This window comes from Pleuronectes platessa, chromosome 5 (assembly GCF_947347685.1).
Source record: "Pleuronectes platessa chromosome 5, fPlePla1.1, whole genome shotgun sequence".
Lineage (NCBI taxonomy): Eukaryota > Metazoa > Chordata > Actinopteri > Pleuronectiformes > Pleuronectidae > Pleuronectes > Pleuronectes platessa.
The window spans coordinates 1,780,206-1,800,784 of record NC_070630.1 but is presented as its reverse complement, the minus strand read 5'-3'; the positions used below and the strand labels follow the sequence as shown (position 1 = coordinate 1,800,784).

Sequence of the window (20,579 nt, the reverse complement as noted above, 5' to 3'; positions counted from 1 at the left end):
TTAATCAACAAGACAGATACTCAGCTCTAAACACATCCAACCTTAGTATTATCTGAAATATAAAATAATATTACAATAATAATCCTCTGTGGGTATAAATATCTGAACGGTTCAGGTCACATAAAAAATACTCAGCTTCATATATAATCTTAATAATTCCTCCTTAAGGTTAGTGTTACATACTGAGCCACTAACCGCACCTTGTTTTGAGGACAACACACCCATAGCTGCTCTGATGGCCACACGTGTGTTTTCTGTTTAAATAACTTACACACTTCTGAGAACATAACAACCGGATCATCTTGAAACTGGTGTCACACAAAACAATTAACTCCAGAGCTGATGATCCCAAAATAAAATACAGGTCAATGAACCAGTTCAAATGATGTTTTCTATGACTGAATCCGTGATAATAAATTGGTTTGACTCATCACAGTGAAGCTTTAGTATGAAATCACACACATTGAGGTGTTAGTGACACCAGAGACGGTGTCATGTGTCAGATCCGTGTGTGATTCCTCAGTAAAACGATCCTCTGGTGGTTGTGTGATCTCTGGTGGTTGTGTGATCTCTGGTGGTTGTGTGTTGTCTTTGCTCCTTCAACCACAGCAGTGAGCTCAGGTGTAGCAGGCGTTCCCCCCGGGGAGAGGGAGGAGCACCACCATGGTAACAAACCCCATCACCACCTCCTCCTGATCGTTGCAACTCTACACCTGAGCAGCAGCAGCTCCTCATACCTGAGGAGCAGCTTGTGGAAGCAAAGCCAGTCACACTCACACGATGGAAGGTGGACGGACAGTGGAGGGAGAGGAGCCAAACAAAGACCATGGGGACAAGGAGGAGGAGGAGGAGGAGGAGAAGGAGGGGAGCAGTCTGGACTGGCTCATGAGAGAAGCTGACATAGAGATTACTCCTATGGATTCCAACGTTTTAACGTCTAGGTAACAGGCCCTGCAGGGGAGGAGCTGCTGTTTGATTTGAAACACCTCAGTTATGAATCGGTGCAGACTAACTGCTGGAGTCATCAGAACAGAAATCCACACGGTTTCTGTGCTGATGAGTTAAAATTGCATTTCAGCATTTGTGGACTGGTGAGTTTCAGGTTACGTGTGTCGAGGTAAACAAGCCTCAGCAGGTTTTGATCTGATCACAAGCTGGATCCTTCTCTCCTGTGTTTACATCACTTCTCACTCTTTGTATTCAAAGACAAAAGGGTTTTACATGACAATACATTTATCTGACTCACAATAAGTGCATCAGCCTCGAGGATACAAACCCAGAACAACAGGAATCAAGAAAGTAGAATTTCTTCATTAAAGCAAAGCTACAAAGTTTTGTGTCTGAATTCTTGGAAATCTTGACTTGTGTGTTTCTCCAGTGTCGACAACTTCTGCAGCCGAGCGTTCACCAGGCAGCGAGTGTTTGAAGCAGCGTCTCAGGGGGACAGGGCTCAGCTCCTCGGCCTGCTCGACTACCTGCGACTTCATGACCTGCGACTCACGAGCCCGGAATACACAGGCGAGTAGGAACAGGATGTTTGACTCTGTCCTGCAGCTGTTGAATCAGTGCAGCCGTGTCATCAGATATATTTGTGCACTGTGGTCTCTGTGCGTTTGTGGTTGTGAGTCAGTGGACAGAGACGATTATGGATCTTCTGTGTAGCACATGCAATGAAACAATAATAATAGTACAATAATGTTTATTCTATAATTGCTTATAATTAGAATATTACTTCAGAGACGAGGACGGTCTTATGTGGGTGAAACGTTGAAATGAAATGTGAGTTAAAACTTTAAAAACTGTCCAAAGAAATCTCACCTGCACATTTATCACCTTCTGTGTTTGTCTGCGTTTGATGGTTTGAGGAAAGAAAGAACCAACTCAAGGATTTTCTTTCCTTTACATTGTAAGAAAAGCTTTTTTCAATATTTCCGTTGATTTCTCAGAGATTAATTCAATGATCTTGATAAAACAATCCAGGTTGTGTTGGGAACTATGAGTGTGTGCAGTTTGTATGTATTTTAATGTATCTCCTCATGTTTGTGTCCTTCAGATGAAACCAACGGGAAGACGGCGCTCCTGAAAGCTTTGCTGAACCTCAAAGATGGAAAAAATGACACGATTGAAGTTCTGCTTGACTTTGCAGAGAAAACGGAAGATTTAGAAAATTTAGTCAACGCGTCTTACAAAGATCTTTGCTTCAAAGGTAAGTGACCGAAGATCGAGAGTCTGTAAAACTAAAGGCTGTAAAAACTCTCAGTATTTGTAGTTTAAACAATTTCTCAATACAGATACCTTTAATGAATTTTGTTTTGGGTTAAAAACTCCTTGAAACCTGGACATGAAGATTCTGTGAACCCGTGGACACGATAACACGCAGCGTCTGTTGCCCTCGTGTCCGTCCTGATCCCTCACATGTTTCTCTCTCTGAGGTGTCTGTGGTTTTCTCCTGGTAACAGTTTGTGTTGGTAGTTGACTCTTGTTGAGGATTTTGCACCTTGTTAAGATCAATGAGACAAATTGTGCTTTGTGAAAATGGACCATACCAGTCCCATCACATCACATCTGTCATGAGTTTGTGTACAAAACTCTTCAATCAACAAGGGACAGCCTGTAACAGACCACCACGTGTCACAGGTCAGTCGCCGCTGCACGTCGCCATCGAAAGAAGAAGCTTCGACCACGTGAAGCTGCTCGTCCAGAAAGGAGCAGACGTGCAGGCCAAAGCCAACGGGAGGTTCTTCCAGCGCAAAGCAGGACTGGGCTTTTATTTTGGTGGGTCTATACATCCCATAAACGTTGTCTATCCCAGCTGTTTACGATCTTAATCACTACACTCACCTTGGTGTGTTTCCAACAGGAGAACTTCCACTGTCGCTGGCGGCCTGCACCAACCAGCCCAACATCGTGTCCTTCCTCATGGAGAACCCGTTCAGGAGAGCCGACCTGGCCGACCAGGACTCCCAGGGAAACACGGTCTTCCACACCTTGGTGGTCATAGCGGACAACACCACAGAAAACACAGACATGGTCGCGAGGATGTACGACGAGATCCTCGTCCAGCACAACAAACTAGAGAAAACACAAACAGTGAAGTTGGAGGCGATTGAGAACAATCAGGGGTTGACGTCTCTGAAGTTAGCGGCCAAGCTGGGAAAGATCGGGGTCAGTGTGTTTTCAGATTTACCTTGACACCATGTTCCTGATCCTGTCATACGTGTGAAAAGCATGAGAACCTGCTTATCATTTAACACAAGCTCATGATCTCCTCCCTGATCTCCAGCTGTTCAGACACATCCTGCAGCGGGAGTTCGAGGATGAGGAGATGAGGCCGCTGTGCAGGAAGTTGACAGAATGGGTCTACGGGCCGGTTCACTCCTCACTCTACGACATGACGTCCATCGACACCAGCGAAGACAACTCGGTTCTGGAGATCGTCGTCTTCGGGAGTGATATTCCGGTTAGAGACTCAGTTTAACTCATAATAAGATTTACATGAAGGTCTACAACACAATGTTTAATCTGGTATGTTCATGAAACTTCCATATCGCCCACTACTGGCTGGCTGCAGTATAGGTCATTAAAAAGCCTCCTCTATGTTAGTAGATGGGACATGGATCAAAGTAAAACATCGAGTAGAAAGATGGCTAAGAATGAGATAATGAATTGATAATAACTGAGGAATTTTGTCTCTGATAAATCCATAAAACACATTTGTATAAATTTGGGTCGGAGAAGCACACTTTCATTTAACTCCTCATGACACATGTGGAATCCTGCGTTGTTTTTAATGTGAAACCGACCTGTGACCTCAGAACCGTCCTGAGATGCTCCAGATCGAACCTCTCCGCAGTCTCCTCCAGGACAAATGGGACAGATTTGCTTCTAAACTATTCTTGATGAATTTCTTGGTGTATCTGATCTACGTGACCATCTTCACCGCCGTGGCCTACAACAGAAAGGTCGGACAGGTGAGACTGAACCAAGAGCTTCTATATCAAAACAGGAAAAACTGTATTTCAGCCTGAACAAGTGAGAAGTATTTAACTGTTTCCACCTGCAGCCACCGTTTCCCATCGAGAAGGTCCCGGCCGACGGCCTCCGCTGCACCGGGGACATCCTCAGTGTCCTCGGAGCCGTGTGGTTTCTCTTTAAAGCGGTGAGGAGGTGGGATCTGGTGCACTTCACACAAAGAGTCTAAATTAATTTAAAACTTAACATTATCATTCTTTTTTCACTTCTAAATTCCTAGATAATCATTTTCAGGAAGAACCCTCCAAACTTCAGGGCTCTTGACACAGATGGATTCTCTGACATTCTGTTGTGAGTACAGTACAATGCAGTACAGTGCAGTACAGTGAAGTACAGTGCAGTACAGTGAGTATTCCCTGTTGATGGTCTTCTCACTGCCCCCCTCTGGGCCTCACTCAGCTTCCTGCAGGCGATTCTTCTTCTCGTCTGCGCGGTCGTGTACTTCTGTGGCCGGAGGGAATACGTGGGACTCCTCGTGCTCTCGCTGGCTCTGGCCTGGATCAACGTCCTCTACTACTCGAGAGGCTCCAAACAGATGGGGATATACAACGTCATGATGCAAAGAGTAAGAATGAAGTTAGTTTTATATACGTAGTTCCCAGCGGTAACAGAGTGGTTTAAAGGTTTTAAATACAGTATCAGCCCCTAGAGGGCGCACTCTGGTGTCTGGGCTCAGTCCTGGACAGGGTGAGCAGTTCTAACATCTGGATGGAGCTCGGAGTAAAACCTTGCTCCTTCACGTCGTCATCAGTGGACAGTGGAGGGGTTCAGGTATCCAATCAGGATGCCTCCTGCATGGGCGCCTTCCATTGGAGCTTTAGGGGGCAGCCCCATGACGAGACCCCAGGGTAGACCCAGAACTCGCTGGACTATATATCCCATCTGAGCTGGGGACACCTCAGAATCCCCCAGGAAGAGCTACAGCGAGACGTTAACACTTCACCTTGCCGAGCCCTGATGAGCGGAGATCATGAAGGAGGAATGGATGGAGGCAGCGGTAGAACCAAAACCAATGCTTGGTCAGTCTCAAACCCTGATGTTCTCTGCCAGGCGCTGCCCTCACTGTCTATAGGTGAAGTGACAACTAAACACACAACTGTACTGGATGCTTACAAACATGGAGAGGGACAATGGTTTTACGCGGGGGGGGGGGGGGGGGGGGGACTCACATACCTTCACAAGGACCTGTTGCTGAACCAGAAAACAAAGAATGGAGAAGCTCAGGTCAAACCAGGAGTGTGAATGAATATATCCATCTTTACATAGTTGTTGGTTGATGATTTAAATTCTACAATCTCATACATATAATTCAAATCTGTTTCTCTCTTAAGATGATTCTGGGAGACATCTTACACTTTCTATGTGTCTATGGAGTCTTGCTATTTGGATTCTCTGCAGGTAAATTTCAAAAAGTTATTCAAAAGTTATTCAGTTTGTGCAGAATAAAGATTTTTCAAGGTCAAGACGCCCGATATTCATTTTCTCCTCATCCACAGCCATCGTTTCTCTCATGGAAGACACTACTCTTAAAAACGATTCAGTTCCTCGTGGAAGGACTTTCGATCTCGAGACGTTTACGTGCAAAAAGCCGAGTTACAACGACATCCGCTTCACAACACTGGAACTGTTCAAGTTCACTATCGGAATGGGAGATCTGGAGTTCACCGACCACGTCCAGTATAAAGAAGTCTTCTACATCCTGCTCATCTCGTACATTGTCCTGACCTACATCCTGCTGCTCAACATGCTCATAGCACTGATGGGCAACACGGTGGAGAGAATCTCCAAAGAAAGTGAGAACATCTGGAACCTGCAGGTGGGAAACAACGTTCACTTCCAATCTTCTGTTCACATCTCTCAAATTCAGGATAATTCTATGATAGAGCCAACACAGAAAACGAGGTTGCCTGTACTGAAGCAAAATTCAAACAGAAAACTCAGCATATATCTTGTGTATTCTATGTTTGTGTAAATCTCTCACATTCCGTCGCACGTCCTCAGAGAGCATTCACCATTTTGGACATTGAGCGAACCGTGCCGAGGGGCCTGAGGAGCAAACTGTTCTCCGGAGCCTCGAAGACGGTTTGTCCAAGAGGCCAGAAGGACGAGCGTCGCCGATTTTTCAGGTAAACCAGAAGTTAACATGTCCAGAGGTGAGAAATAACTAAGTCCTTAAAATACCATCAGGACCAGATAAAGGATTAATAAGTGACCAAAAGTTCAATTTGGATTTTTCTGATGTGTCGTCCTGCTGAATTAAAAGAATCCACAGTTTCCAATGTTTTGCAATTCAAAAATAAATCCTAATTACCTCCATTGTGCTGTGGTGTCAAGAGTCAACAAGGAAAAACTATGTTTTTGGTACATTTGGTGAACTGACCCTTTAAATCCTTTAATATCAGTTTATCTAGATTTCATCATGTGAAGTATTTCTACAGTTTCACTTGATCCGAGTCTTCTTCCACTTCAGGGTGGAGGAAATGAACTGGAGACAGTGGAGGTCGAATCTCGGTGGGATCCATGAGGAAGACCCAGGAAATGAAATGATGCAGTCGCAGCCACACACCCCGGCACCTCGTAGGTCAACACACACACACACACACACACACACACACACACACACACACACACACACACACACACACACACACACACACACACAAACACACACACACACACACACATACACACACACACACACACACACACAAACACAATCTCTTACTGGTACAATGTCACTAATGAGTTTCCATTTACACTTTCAGGGAACACGTGGAACCTGAGTCCGCTGTTGGAGAAGATTCGTGCCAAACGTCACCAGCCACAGAATCTCAGCTTTCCCTAATGACCCCGACCCACAAACCCAGAAAAGAACAAAAACACCAGTGTAAAAGTTTCATGTGAAATATTAAGTTGCCTCAGTGGCCTCTTCAGTCTAAAAGGGTTTATTTTAAGATAAAATGGCAGCTTTTTTATATCATAACATTTCCTAAAAGAGACAGGAATCTGGAAATACTGTATATGTACCATTAATTAGTTTAGATTATAGAGAAAGAACCTTTGTAATTATACTTTTCTCACAAGACATGATGAAGCCCACAGCTGCTTCCATCCTGTTGACCTGGGAGACACTGACCTCCTCCTTAGCTCCTCTCCTCCTTAGCTCCTCTCCTCCTCACCTCTTCTCCTCCTCACCTCCTCGTCAGTTTTGTCTTAGCAGTTCCTCCTTATTTCTACCTCCCCCCTGAACGAGGTTTAAAGAGTTCTGTGAGACCAGGAGATGACGTCAACTCAAAGACACTAAATCCTCATTGTTTGTATTCCCCTCCGAAGCAGAGCAGCCATTAACAAACACGTCTCAACGTCACACCAGCTCTCACTTGTGTTTGTGAATAATCAACTTGTTGTGTGGTTGATCTACTGTATTTTGAAGCAGCACGTTAACAATGGTCAAATATTTAATTTATCAAATAAAACTGTGAATTAACAACAGTCTGTGAATAAAGGTTGATTGATTGATTAATTTATTGATTCTTCATCATTTTCTTTGTCCTACTCAAAGTCAGTGCTTCGTCATTATTATTAAATCAATCTGTAATTTAGGTTCTAAGAAATATGAATGTCACAGAAATGGAAGTAAAGTGAATCTGACAGAATCTTTAAACATGTACGACGCTTGAACCTCAGGTCATTGTGAAGTTTTTATTAGAATAGAAGGATGTGAAATGACAGAGGTGGAGAGAAAGGTGTGGACCAGGCAGAAGACACTGATGATGATTCACGTTTACACAATAAAACCTGTTTCCTGAGCGTGAAGGATGTGTTCCAGAATACACCCGGAATGTGGGACTGTACGTCCTACAACAACATTCAGTTTCACTTTGAGGTTTCTGCTCCACTGAGGATAAAGAAACATTTAGAAAACAAAGGGTCAAAGTCAACTTTATGAACAGGACATAGACGGGACTGAAACCTAGTAAAACAAAGTATACAGTCAGAAGAGTGAGAGTAATGAGAGTAGTGCAAACCGGAATAGTGCAAAAATGGATTCATAAAAAAGTAATGTAATGTAAAGTAATGTTTTTTCAAGCCATTTTCACTCCAACTGTCAAAAGAATAAAGGAATCAAAAGTCTGTTCTAATCAGTTTAATATCTGATTCGTCCCCTACCTGGGGAACTGGGAGATGGAACAGGGGCTTGCTCCGACTGGTGCACCCCCCTCATCCATGTCTAACATTAACCATGTTGTCACACTGATACAGGTCATGTGACTCCTGTACAATCACCATATGTGATCATGTGTTAATAGGCTGTGAGCAGATTTTTCCCTCCATGTTATAAATATGTATTTCAGTAATCACGTTTAATGTAAATACAGACCTGAAACCTACGTAACATACTGCTGTCAATCAGCAGGTGACATGTCCAGCTGATAAATTTATTGTGAAAATGATAACTAATTGCAGTCCTAAACTATTAAAATGAGCCCTACTTCAATAAAGATTTAAATGCATGACAAATAGTATTAATATCAGTGTGCATTTTTCTGCATAATTGAGTACTTTTACAGAGTGGTATTAGTACACTTATATTCTCTATCTCTCCAGTAACCAGAGGAAGTACACATACCATCATGTGAGCCGGACATTGTGCCTGCCTCCGGCCCGGGCCACCTCTGAGACCTGGGGTTTTGTTGTGGACGTCTCTACTCTGTCCAGCCAGGGTACAACCTACTAGCTTAGGATCAGCAGTGTGGAAAGCTTCACCCTTCTTTGAGTGATATTTGATAAAAATACACAAACGCACTCTGCAAAAGCTGCTTTGTGTATCATGTTGTGCTTTGCAGGGATCAACACGTGACTTTTTACACAATTCCTCAGCATGCAATGGCTTCTATGCCTCACTTTCAACACTTATAATACTCCCCCTTTTATTTCTACTGTCAGTTACACACAGAAACAAAGATAAACATGCTGAACAGAGTGTTGTTCACACTCCAGGTCTATAGGTGGCAGCAGTCAGGATGTCGGTCACTCACTACAAGTGAACACAGAAACAGGAAGTGGTTCTGTTCAGCGGAGAAAAATGTGCTTTAAGGTTTATTAGTTTTTTTCTGATTTTCTGAAGTGGATCAAACTCATCTGTTTCAGTTTCATACATCTTTGATTCACTTGAACTGACAGAAACGTTTGTTAAATGAGATAGAACTGACGGTTTTAGTTCAGCCTTTCATATGTAAATACCGCACTGCATGATGGGAGACGTAAGCACGGTTCATCAGATAGAGAGTAAATAATGACTGTCCGGTGTTGTACTAAACAGGATCGCTGAATTCGCGGAGAGCGTCAAGTGCGAACGTCGGGGAGGGGGAGGGCTCTAGGGAACTGTAGACTCCGCGCCAATGGGAGGCCGCCATTGTCTACACTTCGGAGGAGAGTGTAGACTCCTGGCCAATGAGCGGCCGGCAAGTGTAGACAAGGGTAGACTCCGAGCCAATGGGCGGCCGCCGTTGTCTACACTCGAACTCCCCAAATGTGGGAATCTCGATTGCATAATTTCTGGTAGTGGGGGACTGCGTTCGCGCTCTCCCCTGATTTAAATGTTGAATAATAAACTAAGAATAGTAAAATGTAACGTGCTGAGTCTTTAACAGCTTCTGTTAAACACAGTCCTGTATTACACAGCTGCGCTCAAAATATATTGGATATGAAAGGAAATGCTGAGTTTATTTCTCTGATGCAAAGTATTCGCCATTCAATTGAGAAATAAATATGATTTCATGTGAAGATGGTGTGTCTTTGTTTTTGTTTCAATGCCTGTCTTTATTCAACACTTCTGACTCCAGGGACCTTATTCTTTATACTTTTACCTGTTTCACTAACAAAGATCAACTGTCAGATCAGCCAAAGCCATAAAAAACTACCCTTTCACTCACTGTTCACAACTCTTTAACATTGAGTGTTTAAATGATGTCAAAAGTCAAACAGAAACCACAGGCTTATAATGTACGTGTGTCTAGCTGTATTGGAACTTTGCATCAGCCAAAATGTACCTAATTCTTTACATGTTAGTTTTAATGGGAAAAGTGTTTTATTCTCAGCGTGCAATAAGAAGTTGTATCTGCTCAGTCTCTTGTGTTACATTACATTTTCATTTAGCTGACGCTTTTATCCAAAGCGACTTACAATAAGTGCATTCAACCCCGAGGGTACAAACCCAGAACATCAAGAATCAAAAAGTACAATTTCTTCAAAAAATAAAGCAAAAGTACAAAGTTCTATAAGTAAGTGCCATTTAAGTGCTACTAAATTGTTAGTTTAAAAAATTGTATTCAAGGAAGAGGTGTGTTTTTAGTTTGCGGCGGAAGATGTGTAAACTTTCTGATGTCTGGATGTCGATGGGGAGCTCATTCCACCATTAAGGATCCAGGACAGCAAACAGCGTGATTTTGATGAGTGTTTAGCTCGCAGTGAGGGAGCAACAAGCCGATTGGCCGAAGCAGAGAGGAGTGAAGGGACTGGGGTGTAACGTTTGACCATGTCCTGGATGTAGACTGGACCTGATCCGTTCACAGCACGGTACGCAAGTACTAAAGTAAAAGTGTTGCTGCACCTATAGGCATTTTCGAAAATCCAATTATGTTCCAGACACTATTTTTCTCCGGGGACATTTTCTGACAAAAGTGACTGTGTAGAAAAGCTGTGTAGTTTTCGTGCCATTCAGAAATGTGAGGTTGCTTTTTTACGTCTGTAGTCACAATGCCAACAATGGTGTTGGCTGGTAGTGAGGTTGATCTGAAAACTTTTACTTAACCCCTCCCTATTCCTAGAAGTAGACCAAACCCATTCTAATTCAGGAAAGACCCAAGCTGAACCCATTTTTATTATATAAAAAAGTAAATAATACAAGAAAATTGCAGTCACAGTTTATTTTTCAGAAAACTATGATATACACAGTTTCATAATCAATTGCATGTGATGATATAGTAATGTTTAGTATCCATACAACCGTTTTTCTATTTTTTTTTGCTAAGTTTATCAAATCAATAAACTTAGGTATTGTGCTGAGTGTCAGATTTTGTGATGCACATTATAGTATTTTCAGTAAATGTACTTTATTTTGTCTAGAATTTTGAAATAGCGGTTACACTCTAAATTTTTTCTGCTCAGTAAAAAATCTTTTGTAAGCAAGGGAGTGAGTTCATAGTAATTATAACGATGTAAATTGTTTTACAGAATGTTTTTTTTTTTTTTTTAAACCTTTGTGGATTTCTACAACAGTTTGACTTCCACACTTCTAAATATTTGTAATGACTGTGTACATCCACCAGATGGGGCCACAGCTGCTGTTGTGTTTTCATGGAGATGAGGTCACTTTACGTTGTTTCTCTTATAGTAGACGGGTTAAAGTAAAACTGCCACTGGAAACGTCACCACTATTTATCTTGTAGCTATTAGAAGTATAGTTTCTCTATTAGATCATTTATGGGGCCACTGAACGAAGATTTTAATGTGAAAACAGTGTTTCCGGAAGAAGCGTACCACGTGACGCGTACAGCGCCGTCCACATTTCTGAGACCACTTCCTCCTTCACTTAAACGGGGAAGTGGTCCCATACTTTTGGACCATACTGTAACACAATACAGCAAAGCATTGTGGGAGATAATGAAATCACTAAACGCTCAAATCAAGCGTTTAGTTTTGAATGTTTTTTATTTGTATTCCTTCCACTGACTCTTGATATCGAATCGGTGCGATCATCGAGGTTTACCACGTTGCTTATTTCAGTGGTACCATTAGTGATAGTAGTGTGTGACTGAATCGGTTCGCTCCACGAAACGTGTACAACTCATACTTACCTGGCAAGGGAGACACCATGATCAAGAAGGTGGTTCACCCAGGGCGAGGTATGGCCATTGCACTTCGGCTATATTGACCCCTGCGAATTCCCCAAATGTGGGAATCTCGATTGCATAATTTCTGGTAGTGGGGGACTGCGTTCGCGCTCTCCCCTGATTTAAATGTTGAACAATAAACTGAAAACATTGAATGATAAAGTTCAGAGTGGTCCACAGGTTCAGTATAACACAGACACTCCTTAAATATATTGGAACTGAAGAAAAAGCTAACTTAAATTCTCTAATTCAAAGTATTGTTTCTGTGAATTGAGAAATATGATTTCATGTGAAGATCAATCAATCAATCAAATTTTATTTGTATAGCCCATATTCACAAATTACAATTCATCTCATAGGGCTTTAACAGGGTGTGGCATCCTCTGTCCTTAACCCTCAGCAAGAGTAAGGAAAAACTACTAAAAACCCTTTTAACAGGGTAAAAATATGTAGAAACCTCAGAGAGAGCCACATGTGAGGGATCCCTCTCCCAGGACGGACAGAAGTGCAATAGATGCCACATGCAGGAGAACATCATCAATAATCAAAGTCTCTAGCAGCATTTGATGAGGGTAGACATCCCGAAGGACAACCCCAACATGACATGCCAAGCAGTCCCGCTGCAAGCACAGTCCATGCTCAGCCACCAGCAGGACCACGATCCGCCATCCAGACCAGACGCCACTCCAGTCCTCAGTCACCGTCCACCGCCGCCCACCAGGACCCATCACAAGCCACCACCGCGGTCCTGGTCCACCGCCCGTGCCCAATGCCAACGCGACACAGGGTCCGCCACCAGCACCACGATCAGCCCACATGACTCAGAATCCGCCACAATGGATCCACCACCGCGACCCCCGGTGCACGATCCACAAACCGCAATCCATGGTGCGGCCACAGAGGCCCTGGATCTGCGGGTGATAAAGCAAAGGGATTCCGGGGAAGGGGGATAGGGATGGAGAAGAGGAAGGAGAAGCTGGAAAGAGAAGCTCCGTGTGTCATGTGTCATAAAATAGAACAAGTAACGTTCTGGCGCACTAATTAGCTCTAACTATAAGCTTTATCAAAAAGGAAGGTTTTGAGTCTACTCTTAAACGAACAGATGGTATCTGCCTCCCGAACTGAAAGTGGTAGATTATTCCACAGCCGAGGGGCTTGATGGCTAAAAGCTCTGGCTCCTATTCTACTTTTAGAGAATTTAGGGACAACAAGTAGGCTTGAATTCTGGGAGTGGAGTGCTCTAGCGGGTTTATAAGGTACTAACAGCTCTTTAAGGTAAAAAGGCGCCATATTATTAAGGGCCTTGAAGGTGAGGAGGAGAATTTTAAATTCTATTCAAGATTTAACTGGAAGCCAGTGTAGCGACGCTAATACTGGAGAAATGTGCTCTCTTGTCTTTGTTCTCGTCAGGACACGTGCTGCAGCATTTTGGACAAGCTGTAGAGTCTTTAACGACTTACTGCTGGAGCCAGATAATAATGAATTACAATAGTCCAGTCTCGATGTAACAAAGGCGTGGACTAGTTTTTCTGCATCTTTTTGGGAAAGGACATGTCTGATTTTGGAAATATTACGCAAGTGGAAAAAAGCGGTTCTAGAAATTTGTTTTAAGTGAGAATTAAAGGATAAATCAGGATCGAAGATCACTCCCAAGTTCCTGACTGTTTCATTGGAAGCAAGGGCAATGTCGTCTAGTGCAGCTATATCATTAGATAATGCATCTCTAAGGTGTTTGGGGCCAAGTTTTATAACCTCTGTTTTGTCTGAGTTTAATAAGAGAAAATTGCGGGTCATCCAGGTTTTTATGTCCTTGAGACATGTTCGAAGTTTAGTTAATTGATTACTTTGTTCAGGTTTTATTGACAAATATAACTGGGTGTCATCCACATAGCAGTGGAAATTTACCGAGTGTGTCCTGATAATGTTTCCTAGTGGAAGCATATATAATGAGAATAAAATTGGGCCGAGCACAGAGCCCTGTGGAACACCATGGTTAACTTTGGTGCGCACAGATGACTCATCATTAATTTGCACAAATTGGGAGCGATCAGAAAAATACGATTTAAACCAGTTAAGGGCGGTTCCATTAATGTTAATGAACTGTTTGAGTCTTTGTAATAAAATTTGATGGTCAATTGTGTCGAATGCTGCACTGAGATCTAACAGAACGAGGACAGACACAAGTCCCTGATCTGAGGCTATTAAAAGGTCATTAGTGACTTTTGCCAAGGCTGTCTCTGTACTGTGATTGAATCTAAACCCCGATTGAAAGTCTTCATATATATTATTTTCCCGGAGAAACTCACACAGCTGATTGGCAACAACTTTTTCTAAGATTTTAGAGATGAAGGGGAGATTAGATATTGGCCTGTAATTGGCTAAAACCTCTGGGTCTAGTGTGGGTTTTTTGAGTAGGGGTTTGATGACAGCTATTTTAAAAGACTGTGGTACATAACCTGATGATAATGACAGATTGATAATGTTAAGTAACGAACTATCAATTAGGGGCAGAATTTCTTTAAGTAATTTGGTAGGAATGGGATCTAAAATACAGGTTGTTGGTTTAGAACCTGAGATTAATTTGGTAAACTGATCACGGGCGATCAGAGAGAAGCTGTCTAAGTAATGGGCAGGATTCTCAGCCGTTTCTGAGATCTCTGTTGTTGGGAGGGTATTAGTGCCAATTGAGGGCAGGAGATGGTTGATTATATTTCTAATAGTTTGAATTTTATCATTAAAAAAGGTCATAAAGATATTGCTATTTAGGGATGGAGGAATACTGGGTTCGGTGGAGGTGTGACTCTCTGTCAGCCTGGCTACAGTGCTGAAGAGAAACCTGGGGTTGTTTTTATTCTCTTCTATTAGTTTTGAATAGTAGGCGGCTCTTGCTTTGTGGAGAGCCTTTTTATATTCTTTAAGATGGAGTGTCTTTGTGTTTATTTCAGTGCCTGCTTGTAATCAACGCTTCTGTCTCCAGGGACCTTATTCTTTATACTTTTACCTGCTTCACTAACAAAAATTAACTGTCAGATCAGCCGCAGCCATAGAAAAACACTCTTTGACTCACTGTTCACAACTCTTTAACATTGAGTGTTTAAATGATGTCAAAAGTCAAACAGAAACCACAGGCTTATAATGTACGTGTTTCTAGCTGTAATGGAACTTTGCATCAGCCAAAATAGACCTAATTCTTTACATGTTAATTTTAATGGGAAAAGTGTTTTATTCTCAGCGTGCAATAAGAAGTTGTATCTGCTCAGCCTCTTGTGTTACATTACATTTTCATTTATCTAACGCTTTTATCCAAACCACATTACAATAAGTGCATTCAACCCCAAGGGTACAAACCCAGAACATCAAGAAATGACAATTTCTTCAAAAATAAAGCAAAACTACTTAAATTGTGCCATTTAACTGCTACTAAATTGTTAGTTTCAAAAATTGTATTCAAAGAAGAGTCATCGGGATTTTTAGTTTGCGGCGGAAGATGTATTAACTTTCTGATGTCTGGATGTCGATGGGGAGCTCATTCCACCATTAAGGATCCAGGACAGCAAACAGTCGTGATTTTGATGAGTGTTTAGCTCGCAGTGAGGGAGCAACAAGCCGATTGGCCGAAGCAGAGAGGAGTGAAGGGACTGGGGTGTAACGTTTGACCATGTCCTGGATGTAGACTGGACCTGATCCGTTCACAGCACGGTACGCAAATACTAAAGTAATAGTGTTGCTGCACCTATAGGCATTTTCGAAAATCCAATTATGTTCCAGACACTATTTTTCCCCGGGGACATTTTCTGACAAAAGTGACTGTGTAGAAAAGCTGTGTAGTTTTCGTGCCATTCAGAAATGTGAGGTTGCTTTTTTACGTCTGTAGTCACAATGCCAACAATGGTGTTGGCTGGTAGTGAGGTCGATCTGAAAACTTTTACTTAACCCCTCCCTTTTCCTAGAAGTAGACCCAACCCATTCTAATTCAGGAAAGACCCAAGCTGAACCCATTTTTATTATATAAAAAAGTAAATAATACAAGAAAATTGCAGTCACAGTTTATTTTTCAGAAAACTATGATAGACACAGTTTCATAATCAATTGCATGTGATGATATAGTAATGTTTAGTATCCATACAACCGTTTTTCTATTTTTTTTTGCTAAGTTTATCAAATCAATAAACTTAGGTATTGTGCTGAGTGTCAGATTTTGTGATGCACATTATAGTATTTTCAATAAATGTACTTTATTTTGTCTAGAATTTTGAAATAGATATTACACTCAAAAAAAATTCTGCTCAGTAAAAAATCTTTTGTAACCAAGGGAGTGAGTTGATAGTAATTATAACAATGTAAATTGTTTTACAGAATGTTTTTTTTTTTTTTTTAAACCTTTGTGGATTTGTACAATAGTCTGACTTCCACACTTCTAAATATTGGTAATGACTGTGTACATCCACCAGATGGGGCCACAGCTGCTGTTGTGTTTTCATGGAGATGAGGTCACTTTACGTTGTTTCTCTTATAGTAGACGGGTTAAAGTAAAACTGCCACTGGAAACGTCACCACTATTTATCTTGTAGCTATTAGAAGTATAGTTTCTCTATTAGATCATTTATGGGGCCACTGAACGAAGATTTTAATGTGAAAACAGTGTTTCCGGAAGAAGCGTACCACGTGACGCGTACAGCGCCGTCCACAATTCTGAGACCACTTCCTCCTTCACTTGAACGGGGAAGTGGTCCCATACTTTTGGACCATACTGTAACACAATACAGCAAAGCATTGTGGGAGAGAAAATGAAATCACTAAACGCTCAAATCAAACGTTTAGTTTTGAATGTTTTTTATTTGTATTTCTTCCACTGACTCTTGATATCGAATGGGTGCGATCATCGATGTTTACCACGTTGCTTATTTCCGTGCAACCGTCAGTGATAGTAGTGTGTGACTGAATCGGTTCGCTCCACGAAACGTGTACAACTCATACTTACCTGGCAAGGGAGACACCATGATCAAGAAGGTGGTTCACCCAGGGCGAGGTATGGCCATTGCACTTCGGCTATATTGACCCCTGCGAATTCCCCAAATGTGGGAATCTCGATTGCATAATTTCTGGTAGTGGGGGACTGCGTTCGCGCTCTCCCCTGATTAAAATGTTGAACAATAACTATTGCTATAAAAAAATTAAGTTCTGTGTTGTTTACAGGAAATGTGTAAGACAGTGATGTATTACACAGCTGCTTTCAATTTATATTGGATATCAATGAAAATGCTAAGTTTATTTCTCTGTTGCAAAGTATTCGCCATTGAATTGAGAAATTAATACAATTTCATGTGAAGATGGAATGTCTACGTGTTTATTCAATGCCTGTCTTTATTCAACACTTCTGACTCCAAGGATCTTGTTCTTTGTACTTTTACCTGTCTCACTAACCCAACTGTCAAATCAGCCGGAGCAATAAAAGATACTTTTTGACCAAGTGTTCACAACTCATAAAAATTGAGTTTTGGAATGATGTTAAAAAGAAACCACAGGCTTATTATGTTTGTGTGTCTAGCTGTATTGGAACGTTGCATCAGCCAAGATGTACCTAATTCTTTACATGTTGATTTTAATGGGAAATGTGTTTTATTCTCATCTGTAATTCCACTCTTTTACCACTTGAGCGTGCAATAAGAAGATGTATCTGCTCAGTCTCGTGTTGCTGCACCTATAAGCATTTTTGAAATTCCAATTATGTTCCAGACCCTGTTTTTCTACAGGAAAATGTTCTGACAAAAGTGACTGTGTAGAAAAGCTGTGTATTTTTCGTGCCACTCAGAAATGTGAGGTGTCTTTTTTACGTCTGTAGTCACAATGCCAACAATGGTGTTGGCTGGTACTGAAGTCGATCTGAAAACCTTTACATAACCCCTCCCTTTTCCTAGAAGTAGACCCACCCCTTTCTACTACAGGACAGACCCCTAGCTGAATCCAACTTTATTATATAAAAAAGTAAATAATACAAGGAAATTGCAGTCACAGTTTGCTTTACAGAAAACTATGATAGACACAGTTTCATAATCTATTGCATGTGATGATACAGTAATGCTTCGTGTCCATAAAACCATTTTTCTATTTATTATTTGCTAAGTTTATCAAATCAATAGCCCTTTGTATTGTGCTGACTGTCAGATTTTGTGATGCACATTTTAGTATTTTCAGTAAATGTACTTTATTTTGTCTAGAAATTTAAAATTGCTATTACACTCTATATTTGTTCTGCTCAGAAAAAAGGTTTTTAAGGAAGGGAGTGAGTTAATAGTAATTATAACGATGTAAATTGTCTCACAGAATGTTTTTTTTTTTGTTAAACCTTCGTGGATTTGTACAATAGTTTGACTTCCACACTTCTAAATAATTGTGTAATGAGTGTGTGCATCCACCAGATGGGGCCACAGCTGCTGTTGTGTTGTGGAAATGAGGTCACTTTACGTTGTTTCTCTTATAGTCGACAGGATAAAGTAAAACTGTCCCTGGAAACGTCGCCACTATTTATCTTGTAGCTATTAGAATTGAGTTTGTATGTTAGATCATTTATGGCACCAGTGAAAGAAGTGGTTTATGTGAAAACAGTATTTCCAGAAGTTGCGTACCACGTGACGCGTACAGCGCCGTCCACAATTCTGAGACCACTTTCTCTTTCACTTCAACGCTGAAGTGGTCCCACACTTTTGGACCATACTGTTCCACATACAGCAAATCATTGTGTGAGAGAAAATGAAATCACTAAACTCTCAAATCAAACGTTAAGTTTAGAACACTTCCACTGACTCTTGATATCGAATGGGTGAGATCATCGATGTTTACCACGTTGCTTATTTCCGTCAAACCATCAGTGATAGTATTGTGTGACTGAATCGGCTTGCTCCACGAAACGTGTACAACTCATACTTAAGGCCTCAGTATGCTTCTCCGAGTCCGTTTCGGAATGACGGACGGACGGATCGGACGGACCCTTTTTGATTTATAGTTCTACGAGCCTTTTTGTTGTGAAAACAATTCACCGCCAGAACAGTAGATGGCGAAACGGAAGTCGAGCTTAGACAAGCCTACCTCATGAGGTATATAGAAGAAGTCCACGCTGGTTTATTTACGTCCTCCCGGCTCCTCACACACAGTGAACGATGGTAACAGAAAAAGGATGTTGATGACGCGACAGTTTTTGCTGAATAAAGTGACACCCAGCGGGTCAAAATGCTTATGTTATCGTGTCTTAACGCAGCGGTTCCCCGGTCTTGTTTCCAAACTGCGTTGCTAATTCAACAGCTGCAACAGCTTGAAGCTACACGGAGGCAGCTAGCTCCCCCCAACTTCCACACACAGTCAGCACGGACACCCGATACTAGCTACTACCAAGTGTTTGCTTCTAACCTGACGGTGTTTGAGAAACAGTGTCATGAGAGCCGTGGGATTAAAGTCAGCGGGTTTGTGCGCTGTTCCCACCGCAGTTAGCATGGTGGCTAGCCCGCTAGCCCCGTTATCAAAGTTCGTTATAACCGTATGTGACCGTACACACATGCTGTAAGTGCTCTAACCAGCCACCGTCAGCCGGACACACTTGTCACATTAATCATAGAGTCGTAGTTGTGATTTTGGTTTATTGTGATGTAGGGAATGGAACAGGAAGTTTCCATTCCGAAATGCTGGCGTTAGCGGACCAATCACAGCCAAGTGCTATCCGTGGGCTGTCCGTCATTTCGACGTGTAGTTAGAAAAATGAGAGCTGCACGAAAAGCTCTCCGAGGAGCCTCGGAGAGGCACGGAGAGGGCGTTCCACGTTGGAGAGGGCGGTCCTATCTGTCCGTGTCCGTCAAAACGCAGAAGCATACATTGGCCTTTACCTGGCAAGGGAGACACCATGATCAAGAAGGTGGTTCACCCAGGGCGAGGTATGGCCATTGCACTTCGGCTATATTGACCCCTGCGAATTCCCCAAATGTGGGAATCTCGATTGCATAATTTCTGGTAGTGGGGGACTGCGTTCGCGCTCTCCCCTGATTTAAATGTTGAACAATAAACTGAAAACATTGAATGATAAAGTTCAGAGTGGTCCACAGGTTCAGTATAACACAGACACTCCTTAAATATATTGGAACTGAAGAAAAAGCTAACTTCAATTCTCTAATACAAAGTATTGTTTCTGTGAATTGAGAAATATGATTTCATGTGAAGATGGAGTGTCTTTGTGTTTATTTCAGTGCCTGCTTGTAATCAACGCTTCTGTCTCCAGGGACCTTATTCTTTATACTTTTACCTGCTTCACTAACACAAATTAACTGTCAGATCAGCCGCAGCCATAGAAAAACACTCTTTGACTCACTGTTCACAACTCTTTAACATTGAGTGTTTAAATGATGTCAAAAGTCAAACAGAAACCACAGGCTTATAATGTACGTGTGTCTAGCTGTAATGGAACTTTGCATCAGCCAAAATGTACCTAATTCTTTACATGTTAGTTTTAATGGGAAAAGTGTTTTATTCTCAGCGTGCAATAAGAAGTTGTATCTGCTCAGTCTCTTGTGTTACATTACATTTTCATTTAGCTGACGCTTTTATCCAAACCACATTACAATAAGTGCATTCAACCCCAAGGGTGCAAACCCAGAACATCAAGAAATT

At 41.8% G+C, this 20,579-nt stretch overlaps 1 protein-coding gene and 3 non-coding genes across 4 annotated transcripts; all 4 read left to right on the top strand.

Annotated features, from left to right (window-relative positions):
• The first annotated feature begins 655 nt into the window (after positions 1-655).
• Positions 656-7,555, top strand: LOC128440425 (transient receptor potential cation channel subfamily V member 1). The gene is made up of 15 exons (XM_053423124.1): positions 656-941; positions 1,379-1,518; positions 2,054-2,206; positions 2,638-2,775; positions 2,861-3,165; positions 3,284-3,460; positions 3,816-3,971; positions 4,064-4,159; positions 4,253-4,323; positions 4,432-4,597; positions 5,364-5,430; positions 5,529-5,848; positions 6,034-6,158; positions 6,503-6,609; positions 6,798-7,555. Exons 1-15 carry the CDS (start codon positions 781-783, stop codon positions 6,875-6,877), a joined length of 2,262 nt encoding a protein of 753 aa, XP_053279099.1. The 5' UTR covers positions 656-780; the 3' UTR covers positions 6,878-7,555.
• Positions 7,556-11,883: 4,328 nt separating this feature from the next.
• Positions 11,884-12,047, top strand: LOC128440986 (U1 spliceosomal RNA). Its single transcript, XR_008338685.1, has one exon. It is a non-coding gene; the product is annotated as a U1 spliceosomal RNA (small nuclear RNA).
• Positions 12,048-16,900: 4,853 nt separating this feature from the next.
• Positions 16,901-17,064, top strand: LOC128440985 (U1 spliceosomal RNA). The gene has a single exon (XR_008338684.1). It is a non-coding gene; the product is annotated as a U1 spliceosomal RNA (small nuclear RNA).
• A 2,729-nt stretch (positions 17,065-19,793) lies between these two features.
• LOC128440989 (U1 spliceosomal RNA) lies at positions 19,794-19,957 on the top strand. Its single transcript, XR_008338688.1, has one exon. It is a non-coding gene; the product is annotated as a U1 spliceosomal RNA (small nuclear RNA).
• Positions 19,958-20,579: the final 622 nt, after the last annotated feature.

Bases quoted from the DNA above. Each gene is read 5' to 3' on its own strand.
- LOC128440425 (XM_053423124.1), top strand. From the start codon at position 781: ATGGAAGGTGGACGGACAGTGGAGGGAGAGGAGCCAAACAAAGACCAT. The intron at 942-1,378 runs GTAACAGGCCCT...GTGTTTCTCCAG, and splicing joins TCCAACGTTTTAACGTCTAG to TGTCGACAACTTCTGCAGCC. The intron at 4,324-4,431 runs GTGAGTACAGTA...GGCCTCACTCAG, and splicing joins GGATTCTCTGACATTCTGTT to CTTCCTGCAGGCGATTCTTC.